Raw genomic sequence first — 12,474 nt, forward strand, 5'->3', positions numbered from 1 at the left:
ATGCAGTCATCAAATTCTCTCAGTAGAGGACAGCTATTCAAAAGCTGGTCTTATAAATACATGTGTTTGATGATTTTAGACTTCAGTGGACGTTAGCAAGTCGTCAAATACACTGCTATCTACTGGCCAGCCGTAGTAAGTGTACCAAGTATTGCTTCAAAGTTAAGACTGCCAAGCAGAAAGGTCAGAATAGCCGTTCATTGTTCAGGGATATAAAATCTTTCTACTCTATAAAAACCCTTGTAGGTGATCATTTATGTAACATTAGATATCAACTGATCTAAGTATTGATTTTAGGTTAGGATCACATTATAATTGTCACCTGTTCACTAAACTGGTCATGATGCATTCCTGGCTATAGGTAAACATCAGTTAATTGTATTATTGTGAGGTCAACTGATTTATTCTATTAAATAGAAGCTTGCAGGGTTAAGGAACATTTTATGCAAGTTTTAACATCACTTTAATATAATGTGTTTAAATGGAAAGAGGTCATATCTGAATTTAAATCTATGCTCTCTCATAATATTTGCTTGTCCATTAAATTTGTTGCTCTCTTCATCTCCAGTTTGATCAACAAGTCACTCAGTAAACTTCATAAATCTTGTGATGCTTATGCTGCCACAATATTCCACTCTCGTAAATCCACTGATTTCCTTTTACTCAACTACTCAACAGAGCCTTGAACACGTCTCAAACAGCTGATGGGAAGATTTGCTTTTACATGCTCTTCAATGAGCATCCAATATTGAGCCATAAGTAGACCTGAGTGTTTTGGTATGACAATGTCAATCTTTGTTCTTGCAGGGTGATGACAAGTTCCAAAATGATGTCCTCAGCCTCCATGGGTGCCATGCTCTATGGATTAAGATTATCACTTACTGATAAAACCAACTGGATCAGGACTATGATCGAATGAGTTGTGGATAATTGAAGTGCACTCTAGATGACTATCAGTCTGCAGGGGAGCCATATGCTATCTCCAATTTCTGACCAAGATTCTCGTAATAACAATTAATCTGGATGAACAGATATAAATTGCCATTTCCCCACTGTCAGAGCTTATTTGCCTAGACAGCTCTTCAGGTGGATATCAGAGCACCCAAGAAACCTGAGTCAATGTCTCGAGCTGTGTATGGTTACTTCTTCCCACAAGTTTGCGTTGCCAGCTGCAAAAAATGTTAACACAGAAGGAAAATGATGGACAGATGGGTCACAATTGCTGCCTGGAAGCATTTGGATAAAATACTCGATCTAAAACGAGAATGACTCCTGAAGCTTTGGACAGCAGAAGAGCACCAAAGATGATATTCTGAATAAGTTGCAACAAAAACGGTAAGGAAAGAATACCCCTCATTAACTACTCTGATGACTTCAGACAAAATAGACGATGAAATGTCAAATAATTTAATGTAGGTTTCAATTAAAGGTCTGATTCTGTGTGAACACTGATGCAGAGCAGTACAAATTGTTTAGAAGCTTGCATTCACTGTAGGTGATGAAAACTTATCTTAGTGATGACAGATGTCTGGGGAGAAGAAAAACACATGTTGGAGTATTTCAAACGGTCAGAAGAGAGGGACCAAACAAGTCCTCTTTTGTTTGTTTTTTGGGACCAAAAGTGAAAATGCAGCGAAAAACTGCCACTGCAATGTGCTTGCTATCTCACATTTCCTAGTCCCAGGATTCCCGTGTGTCTACATTAAGCCCATCACATACAGTACAGCCAGCCACATGGAAGCTCGGACAGTAAGGTCCAGCTAATCCCTTGAAACTCCATGAACTTTGTTTTTTTTCCCTTTGTTGTCTCCATGTGGCGGGAGCCCTTTGACCAGGAATCAAAGTTTGAGCGATCAAGTACGAGGCGGGCAGCAGCACGCAGCCCCATTGAGCAGATTACCTGCTGCTGTGCTGACTGAAGACTCCTGCACACAAAACATGAAAAGTGTGGATTCCAGGGGCCAAAGGCCTGCGTGGTGGGCACTGCAGTGCCAAACCGGCCCGAGGAGAAAAGAAAGGCTCAGTCAGCAAGCCAGGGCCACTGGGGTGATGAAAAGATAATTCTCCCCCCCCACCGCCTCTGGACCTCATGCGGCGTCAAACCATTTGTGAGCAGTGACACAGCCAGATTGGGCCGAAAGGATATGAGTGGGAAACTTCAAAACCTGCTCATGTTTCCGCGAACGTGAAAGGATTTGTATAACACATTCAGATTTGATGGACTTTCCCATGTTCACTCTCGACAGCCCTTTTTTGTTGACATGTTCAAATAATGAATCTCTTATGTGTTGGATCCCTTTTCCCCCCCTGCTCCTGAGTGCTGTTTCTAGTTGCCAGGTAGGGATGCTGTGCGGACCATTCCATCGTCTGTCCCAGGCTTATGGAGAACCGCTGACTTGCTGCCTTCCAGGATCCAGGGTGAGTGCTTCTTCTTCTTCTTGTCTGCCTTCTTCACCTCAGGCTTTCAGAAACGCTAAAGAAGCTCTGACAGATTTAGGTGCAATTACTCCTTGAATTTAGCTGTTTCTTCAGGATTGAGTCTCCATCTGAAATTGACATGGATTATGTGATAAGAGGCTTTCAAAGGACACTGAGATGTGTAGGATGAGATAAGCCATTATACTCTAAGAAGAACTTGATTCAGTATCATTTCTTATTACTTCGATGCCACATTGTCACAAATGATTGAATTGTTTGCTTTTCCTCTGTTTGACAGGATAATGACATGCTCATCTGAAGTCATCTGAAGACAGGAAACGTCTGTTAAGATTTTTAGTAATCCAGGTCGTTTCATCTGAAAGGCTTCTATAGTTTTGAAGAAGTCTTTTCAGATAGAGATAAAATGTCTTCAACTTAGTTTCCTTTTGGATTACACTTTGGGTTCTGCTCAGGCTTTTTTCCTGGAAAAACAATCAAATAATTTATATTTTTTTCATCTTCAAATGTTATATCCTACAGAGTAACAGCTGAAGGGCATACACTGGATTTGTTACAATACGTGCAATTTCTTGCTTTGTTCCAGGTGCTGAAATGGAACATATTCTTTTGATCCTTTTAATAATTATTAAGGCTGAGTCAGTCGGAGCTCAATTCAATGGATACAACTGTGACGGCAACTTTCACAGCCGCTTCCCAGGTAAAGGATTCAAAGAAACTCAGACTGACACATATTTATTCTTTCAGTTTCACCAGAACTGAAATACATGTTCATACTTAAATAAGAAAATAATATGCCCACAACATTTTCTAGAGGATTATATCACATGACTTAGATTAAACATAAATAATTCAACATAAAAGTGTTAGACTTTTATCCCAAAACTGTTCTGCATCTAAAATTAATAATTCTTTTGTATTTTTTTCAACATAATATATAATGTATTTTTTTTTTCTCTGTGTGTCTGTGTGTGTGTGTGTGTGTGTGTGTGTGTCCGTGTGTGTGTTTGTACGTGTGTCTGTGTGTGTGTCTGTATGTGTGTGTTTGTGGGTGTGTGTCTTATAGCCGAGAGGGATATCAGTGTGTACTGTGGAGTGCAGACCATCACCCTTAAGATCAATTTTTGCCCTGTCCTCTTTTCCGGCTACACCGACACTGACCTGGCCCTCAATGGTCGTCATGGAGACGCCCACTGCCGCGGATTCATCAATAACAACACCTTTCCTACCGTGGTCATCTTCAGTATCAGCCTGGCCACACTGGAGTCGTGTGGCAATTCTCTGGTGGTAAGCAGCAGCACATTCAAGTATTTTTACATCATTCATAGTCAGTGTTAGCGACACTGCACACGTTGGGTTTGGTAATGTTGTACTTCACCTAATCCAGATGAATTAGATTCATATTCACGTGTAGATTTTAAAAATAAAAACATAGTTTACTCGGACTAGGGATGGGAAAGGTTGGGACATGATAATGATAATATAACCATTCAGCGATTGGTTGATATGTTGCCAGACAATCATATTATGAATGATACATCACAATATTGGATTAACACAAAATAAAGGTAAAGTACACTTTTTAATGTATTTATTCCCTTTAATTTGACGTCAGTTTCACCTCTCATCACGCTTCATTTCTTCTCTTCTTTTCATCAGCTGTGTTCTTCTTTTTTCATCTTTATTTCAGTGAACATCCGTTCATGTTGTCCTTGTTTGTGTCATAAAGTTGTGACTGCTGTTAGTCAAGATGGACTCTGTTAAGAGTGCACATTATAGGACAAACTCTGGAAAGCTGCCCTGCTCCTTGCAGTTAGCTCTTGTTTTCAGTCTGAATGTGGTAAAGACAATGAGCTATAAAGTGAAGGGAAACTTTAAATAAATATTCATTAAAAAACTTCACACAAATTGTAGGTCAGCAACAACACTCACAACAGAGTAGCAGTCACCTTTTTAAAGTGTATTCACTTTTAACAGTAAATATTGTAAGGCAGCCAAAGGCTTAAGTATGAAAATGTAAGAGGACCACTCAAGCCATTAAATATCTGAATCAGTAAGGCTACCTCATACTGCACGTTACTTAATCTCATTATTTAACACCCCTTGCTGTTTTTATTTTTTTTCTGCACATTTTGTATATGTTGTGTGTTTGTAAGTGTGTTTTGTGTTTTCCAAATGTGCAATTTTGATTTTGTTGAATGTATTAGCTTTGCACACGCAAATCAAATACATCTCTGCATTAATATGCAAAAGTAGACAATGAAGTATTCCTAGTCTATATATAAACCCTACTTTGAGCACAGTGAGTGTTTCCTACTGATGTTGTTCCCTGCAGGTCTCCACAGCCCAAGGACCCAACGCTTATGGGAACCTGTCACTGGTGCAGATTGGAAACATTTCAGGGTATATCGACACACCAGACCCCCCTTACATTATAAGCTACCTGCCAGGTCTGCTATACAAGTTCAGCTGCAGTTACCCGCTGGAATACCTGGTCAACAACACTCAGCTGGCCTCGTGAGTCTCTTTGTTTTCATAAAGTCATATTTGATAACATATTGTGTTCATGTTTTTTATCTAAAACTTTCACTGAATCTGATAAGGAAGAAAAGAAAAGAGCCAATAAGGCTAAACTGACCAAATGTTAATTTAAAAAATAGATTTTGTTTATAATTTAAAGTTGAGGGCTATGAAAGGTTGTCTCTGCAGAGTAGGAACCAGGTATGATTTGAGGCACTGTTTTTCAACCCATATGTAGTTTAGTTTAGAAGAATGCTCTTATTTATGAATATTGGGATATAGCCATAAGAGGAACATCTAAGAGTTTAAAAAGTCTGTTAAAATATATTTGAATGTTCTGTCAAAATGGCGTTGGCTACTTTGTTCTGTTTTTTTCTTGAATGAAGGTCAGCAGCTGCGATCTCAGTGAAGGACAGCAACGGTACTTTCATCAGCACGTTGAATTTACTGCTCTACAATGTAAGTTCATCTTTGTTTAGTCCAAATATCTGCTCATTTGATACATTTAGGAAGCACTGTAGACAAAGCTAGATGCAAAATCTGCAGTCAGTATGCAACCAAGAAGTGAGTAGTGCTGCAGCCAGGTAGGCCTACCTGAACCTGTCCTGTGATGACCTGCAGAGACTCCTGTGAGTGACATGTAGAGACGAGGGAGATAACCAACCAAATGACCTTTAATCCTCTAATTAAAGATTATACTCAGTTTACCCTGAATTCATTTCAAACCATGCAATGCATCCCCTTGTCAATTCAATCTAAGACTTAATCTCAATCACAAACTGTAGTGACAAACCTGTCACATGAAGGAACAACGTGCTGATATCTGCTTTATGTCCAGGACTCATCATACGTTCAGCAGCTGTCCATCCCCATGGCAGGACTGACCCTGAAGACAAGGGTGTTTGCAGCTGTGAAAGCTTCTAACCTGGACAAGAGGTACTCTTCAACAATCTGAGTAAAGCAGCAACATTACCATTCTCCTTTATACCAACATTACAGGGTTACACTGGAGCAGCTTACCAGATCTCTTCATGTGGCCATCATTTGTCTTTTGCTGAGTAGTTTGTATGTTTAAAGAGAAATACTCAGTTTAGGTAATCTACAATTCAAATAAAGCTATACTAATACTGATTGTATTGAAAGATACACAGGGTATATATCTGTTAGGATCAGGGTGTGTCCATTTATTTGTCTCTCATGCTGCTGTCTATGATCCACCTTTTTGGATGAAAAGAAGTTATCAAAAGTTTGCCTTTTCCACTGGATCTTCTGGTGTCTTTGGCCTGCTTCAATCGGACAGACACACTGTATCTTTGGTTTTGAATAGGGTTCAGGCAGCTCTGATTTGAAGAAGTCTTGCTATTTACATTTTGCCTGTTAGGCTGATGTGGTGAGGGAGGGGACTCTGCTTAAACAGAGAGTGTAAACAAAAGAACTTTACACATTTGTTGGTGTAACATATTCACTGTGTCTCCCAGACTTTATGCTTAAGGATTTGAAACACCAAATCTGTTTGAAAGGTCTTTCAAATGAAGTTTCAGTGGAGTTTTTGAACTTGACAGAGCAAACTAGATAAGGGTTACTTTTAGGAGACACAGCTTTTAGATGATTTAAGTGGCATCTTCTTTTCAAGTGTTTGAATTGTCCTTTAGTCGTGCATGAGACGGCTGTACTCTTAATGTTTTTAATGTTTAATAGATGGAACATTCTGATGGATTACTGTTATACCACACCTTCTGGAAACCCAAACGATGACCTACGCTATGATCTTTTCTTTAGGTAATTCAAACAGACACGTATATGATTTGTGGCTTTCTTCCTCCTCCTCTTTCTAATCTTTCTCGTTTTACCTCCCTGGGCCAGCTGTGAAAAAGACCCCCAGACTACCGTCTTTGAAAATGGGAAGAGCCAAATGGGCCGCTTTGCCTTTGAAGTATTCCGCTTTGTAAAGCACAAGAACCAGAAGATGTCCACCGTCTTCCTCCACTGTGTCACCAAGCTGTGTCGATCCGATGACTGCCCCATGCTCATGCCAGTGAGATGATAATAACTTTACATCTAACATAAACAGCTCTTGTATTGACAGCATGTCCAAGCAGTGTTGGGGGGAATGTGTTCATAATCTGTCATAGTATATGAATCATTATTTGTTGTAATTACATTATGTAACACGTTTTGTCTCTGCCTCGTCTCCAATCAAAGGTGAAGATAACCGACAGGCCTAATAACTCAAAAGTACTTTTAATGACAGGCATCTTGTCATATGAGTAACGTTACCAGACTCCATATTTCACCTGCTCATCTTCACTTAAAGGCTTTATATGTGATTTTTCACACTTAAATGTAGCAGAAATCAAGTATATCCTCTGAAAATAACTCTGAGTCATGACTGTCTACAATGGGTGTAACACCCGAGTCCCACTGTCTGTGATGATTTCCGAGTTTTCCGGGTCCTATCTTGAGTTTGCTTACATCGTTGGGACGGCGGCTGACTCCTCCCCTCATGTATAAAAGTTGTTTAATTGAGGGACTAGAGAAAATAAGAATAACATACACTGCTTAACTGTGTTTCTAGATCACGCTCATTTCAGGCAAATTTACATGCAGTGTGAAGACACGAGCATAATAAAGATTGCTAGCATTAGCATGCTAACACAACAATGCAGCGAGTTGTTTTGGTTTCATGCTGGTGCTCAAGGGCAACATCTGCTGGATCAAAAAATCACATATAAAGCCTTTAAGTTGGGCGTACACTTCCCCCCCACAGTCATGTCAGTGCACATCGTGAGCTTTGGTCGTGTATCGTAAACGCTTCAGTCGTTCAGTGTGAGATGACATTCCATCGCAATTGTACAGTGCCCAGTTTTACTTCAATAATGATCTGTTAGTAAATCTGTTGTCACATACAGCACCATCAACACACCCACTTACTCGCTGTGACAATAACCTGCTGTGTTCACACAAAGGCTCATTGGTCAACATCTGGACCAGCAAGTCAAAAAATCCAACAGCTAGCTCCACCTTAACCAACTTTAACGGTCCATAGTTATTTATATTATAAATCTGTCTAAATACTAATTACACCATTGATAACAATCCAAAGTAAAACATGAATATAAAACTAAACAGATGTGAAACGATACGGGTATCCTTCAGCCTCAGGGTCTATATATTAACTAAACATGTTAATGTATCTTTACACACAACTATGGTGTGTGTTTGAACATAACCATGTTTTTTCAGTTCCACAGTACTCTCCAAGAAGACCCTGATTTTACTGGGAAATGGAGATTTAAACATTTAGTTTTGGATTAATAATATCTTTCCAATCATCACAAGACATATGCAGTGTCTGATTTTTTTAAATGGAAACATTCATACATCATATTTGATAGGACAATATAAGAGAAAATACCTCAAAGATACAGTGTAGGCCTAGAAGATGTAAAATGTTGGTCATATTAACCATTAAGTATGTGCATGTATCTCATTAAGTCAATATTTCAGTTTACCATCATATCTCTTTGCCTTTTTTTCTTAGATCTGTGGAAGCAGGAAAAAGAGAGATGTTCTCGAGAGAAAGGAATCAAATGGTGTATCTGGGAATGCCGTCCTGACTGCCGGGCCTATCATCACCCGGAGTGGTACAGTTCTGTTTCTCCTCAGCATCTGTTTCCAACAAAGCTCCTCTCCCTGATGTTATCCAACAATACTGTCCTCATATCCCTGTTATCTGACACTCAAACTGTCAGCCTTTTACATTTCTTCAAGAAGAAAAATGTTTCTGAAACGTGTCATTAGACAAGTTGTTAAAGCAGTGTGAGGGCAGAAAGCATGGTGTCGTTGAAATATCCATCTGGCTAGGTGTGTGTTCTTTTGAAAGTGATGGAAAGAAAGACTGTAGAACACACAGTATAACAACAATGCAAACATTAGCCTCTTATTTCTGTAAATCACAGTTACAGCCATGTCAGACATAAAGTAGGTCTGTGAAGACATCAGTATTCAATCACAAGTGTTAACATAATTTAAAAACTCCTTTGGAAACATTTGATATCCCTGTGTCTTTTGAGGTTAGTCAAAGGGGGATAACTTACACGTACTGGAAACATATATGGGCAACCCGGATATTCATATCAAAATAACATGCAAGAAATGAACAACGTCCAATTTTACTGCAAAGTACACTCTACTAAATACAATGTTATTCTGTTCATCTTTTGTATGCTCTTTCTTTTTCCCCTCCACAGACGAAACACCAACCAACAACTCTCAGCTGGGTAAGCCTTCACATCATGTCCAAAGTGTCTTTAATATATAAAAACAATATGAAAACCCTTACTTCAAATAAAAAGGCCATGTCCTCTAATAAACAATTCACACATACTCCATGCGCGCCGCGCTCCGTCAGTGCCGCGCACTACATTGTACTTAGCTGCCACTCTAGTCAATCATTGTGTTTACACAGGGCGCGCTGCGGTCCGTCTCCGGCGTGTGCCACCAATGGCACTGCGCTCTGCTCAGTTTCAAATACGCAGCGAGTCTATTTTCGCCAGAGTACGCTTCAGGCACGCGTTAATCTCGACAGAATATGACAGCTCAGACAAGAAAACACACAGAGCATCCGGTCAATTTCAAAATAAAACACAATATACGGACTCGCGATCGTATTTTTCATCACTTTATCAACATTCCGTCAAAACAGGAACCGAATTAACAACAATGTATCCTCAGAAAGACAAAGCAACATGTTGTTTGCATGTTTTTCTCTTTATTCCCGCGGGATCTTGTAGTTCTCCTGTGATGTGTCATGGGTGCGCTCCGCTGCGCTGATGTCCCAGAAACGGATCCAGTGTGAATGGACGCGAGCCGTCCGACGGAGCAAAACCGTGGCGCTGACAGACTGCGGCGCGCACAGAGTATGTGTGAAGTGCGGGTTAGGAGATGTAACATCAAGAGTCCTTCTCTTATCCAACTTCAATACTTGTTTTGAAACATTTCATAGAATGACAACTGAAAACTCTGACTAAATGCTGCAGCATTCACACCTACAAAGTAACAGTGGCAAGGAAAACTTTCTTTTGACAGACAGAAAGCTCAAACAGAAGCAGACTCATGTTGAGCAGGGCTTTGAGAGGGGACAGGGGGGTAAGACAGAAAGAGAGAGACAGTACAAAACAACCTTGTCCCTCATTGTTGATTTCTTGTTTTAAATCCTGCTGTTTTCACAGCTTGGTGACTGGAAATGTGTCAGTCAGTACATTTTCATGCAGTTAGAAAAAGATGATTTATTTATTGTGTTAATCTGACTAAAACTGGTCTTTTTAAATGTACGTAATAATGTCATTCTGATTAAAATCATATTTGGTCAAATTTCTTGAAGTCAAACTAAGATTGACACATCTAGATAATGAGGTTGGGATCTATTTACTTTTGCATAAATACACCTCAGTCAAACCAACAAGGTGTTCTGCGCATGCTCCACAACTCGCCTGGCTTTAAATGCGTAGCACAGCAGAAGCCATGTTGTCCTCTAACTTACAAAATCAACATGTGCGGGAGAGATACAGGCATTGCATTTGCACCAAAAGTAAACCCTACAGAGTATGTACCAAATGTGCTTTACTGCTCAACATACAAAAAGTCTGCCGCTTGCTAACTTTTTTGTCAAACTGTGTTTGTATGTAATAAATGGAAAAGAAGGCCCAGTAACTCACTGAAAGAAGGCATATCACCACATAGGGGAGTAGAAAATAATGTCAACAAATCCATTCTCCACAGACACTTGTATTCTGTGACTTAGGTATTTGTCAATTTAAATGACAGAATCCAGCTGTATCCATAAGTTCAACTTTCCTGTTCCTGTAAAAGTTGCAAGCATGAAATGAGTTTTCCAGAAATTGAAACAACAAATGTCCTCTACAATGAAAAGCATAACACTGTGAGATATTTAGTTTTATTCAGAAGCAGATTTCCAGTGGTGTTTCATTATGTATTTGTGTTTGTGCTGCTCTAGCCAACCTGAAAGCTCCAGTGTTTCAGATGAACACAGTGACCAGCGCCCTCATATCGGGCGTCATCATCCTGGGGGTTATGAGCGTGTGCTTCTTCATCTTCTCTCTCACCCTCCTCAAAGGAAAGAGTGCTCCTGTAAGCACCCTGACCTCAGGCGCCCGTAACCCAGCCTTCAACTGAGCGCCTCAGCCAACTGCAGACACTTCCTAATGTGTGCTAACAAAGGGACAGATGTGACATGATGTATGTGAATGTAATCATTTTACAGGACTATAAAAGCTAAATGTTGATCTAGAAAACCGGTAACAGGTATGATGTGCATAAGCATAGAAGTGAATCGGGACATGTAACATTTACATTCAATACCTCAGCTAAAAAGCTTCCATTCCATTCTAAGTACAGGCTTAGTAACATGGCTTACAGTACTTTATAATATCTGCTGGTAAATATACTAGTACTTTATTGAATATGTAACTTAAGAGATGAAAGGGAAACTGTCAAATTTCAAGTGAAAGCCTTTGATTTAGTAATTCCATGACTTAACAGATAGCCCCAGGCGTGGATGTTAATATGTTTTCTTGACATAAAATCTAACATTGTATTAATAATTTGGTAAATATTTAATTTATTAATATTGCTACATATTAAAGGGGTAGTCCTCTGACTAATCAATTGATAGATTTAATGTACCTATAGTATATGTAGTTCACTAACTCACTTTAAAGCTTTTATGAGGAGGCAATAAACTTGTTGTTTAAGTTTCATTTGTACATGTTCCAAATGTAATTGTTTATAACTTTCCTGAACTGTTTTTTAAAATGCCATTGAAGATCTATGCCTGAAATGTGGAACTTGTGTACAGTTGTGCAGATTGCAAATATTGCACTTTGACTTGTGATTTAAACCTGCTCAGTGTCATCTTTCTGAACATACAGTATGAACTTCCTCAGCAATTCAACTAAAGAATTTCAGTCAGCAACAAAAGAGCAAGAGTTGATTTATTGTGTTGGTGCGACCAAAACTTGACTTGTAATAAATGTAAACATGTCAGTGGGACTGAAATCAGACTAAGTCAAACTCCTTGGAGACTGACTGACACACTCTCAATCAGAAGCAAAGTGACCTCTAAGTGTTCTATAGGTGATGTTCATGTATCATGCTCCATCGTTCCTGTGCAGGGCTTTGACCCGGAAGGCAAACAACATAAAAGTGTAATATAACAGATGTCATGTTGTTGTCTGCCTTAGGATATCACCAGAAGCACATCACAACAAAGACTCACACAAAGAGAGTCGGTCAAACTAATCACAACACAGACTCACACAAAGACAGTCGCACAAACTCATCACAACACAGACTCACACAAAGACAGTCGCACAAACTCATCACAACACAGACTCACACAAAGACAGACGCACAAACTAATCACAACACAGACTCACATAAGGACTTACGCACAAACTCATCACAACACAGACTCACATAAGGACTTACGCACAAACT

At 39.4% G+C, this 12,474-nt stretch overlaps 1 protein-coding gene across 2 annotated transcripts; it reads left to right on the forward strand.

Moving 5' to 3' along the window:
* Positions 1–1,820: 1,820 nt before the first annotated feature.
* Positions 1,821–12,189, forward strand: zpld1a (zona pellucida-like domain containing 1a). 2 transcript variants are annotated; one of them, XM_065963346.1, is made up of 12 exons: positions 1,821–2,418; positions 2,717–2,758; positions 3,023–3,136; positions 3,503–3,723; positions 4,772–4,953; positions 5,343–5,415; positions 5,795–5,892; positions 6,655–6,735; positions 6,820–6,991; positions 8,498–8,600; positions 9,207–9,236; positions 10,973–12,189. In XM_065963346.1, exons 3-12 carry the CDS (start codon positions 3,031–3,033, stop codon positions 11,149–11,151), a joined length of 1,245 nt encoding a protein of 414 aa, XP_065819418.1. In that variant the 5' UTR covers positions 1,821–2,418; positions 2,717–2,758; positions 3,023–3,030; the 3' UTR covers positions 11,152–12,189. The 2 variants fall into 2 exon arrangements, with proteins under 2 accessions (XP_065819418.1, XP_020501697.2); XM_020646041.2 differs by lacking the exon at positions 2,717–2,758 and having other exon boundaries at positions 1,823–2,418.
* Positions 12,190–12,474: the final 285 nt, after the last annotated feature.

Source organism: Labrus bergylta, chromosome 14, assembly GCF_963930695.1.
Source record: "Labrus bergylta chromosome 14, fLabBer1.1, whole genome shotgun sequence".
Taxonomy (NCBI): domain Eukaryota; kingdom Metazoa; phylum Chordata; class Actinopteri; order Labriformes; family Labridae; genus Labrus; species Labrus bergylta.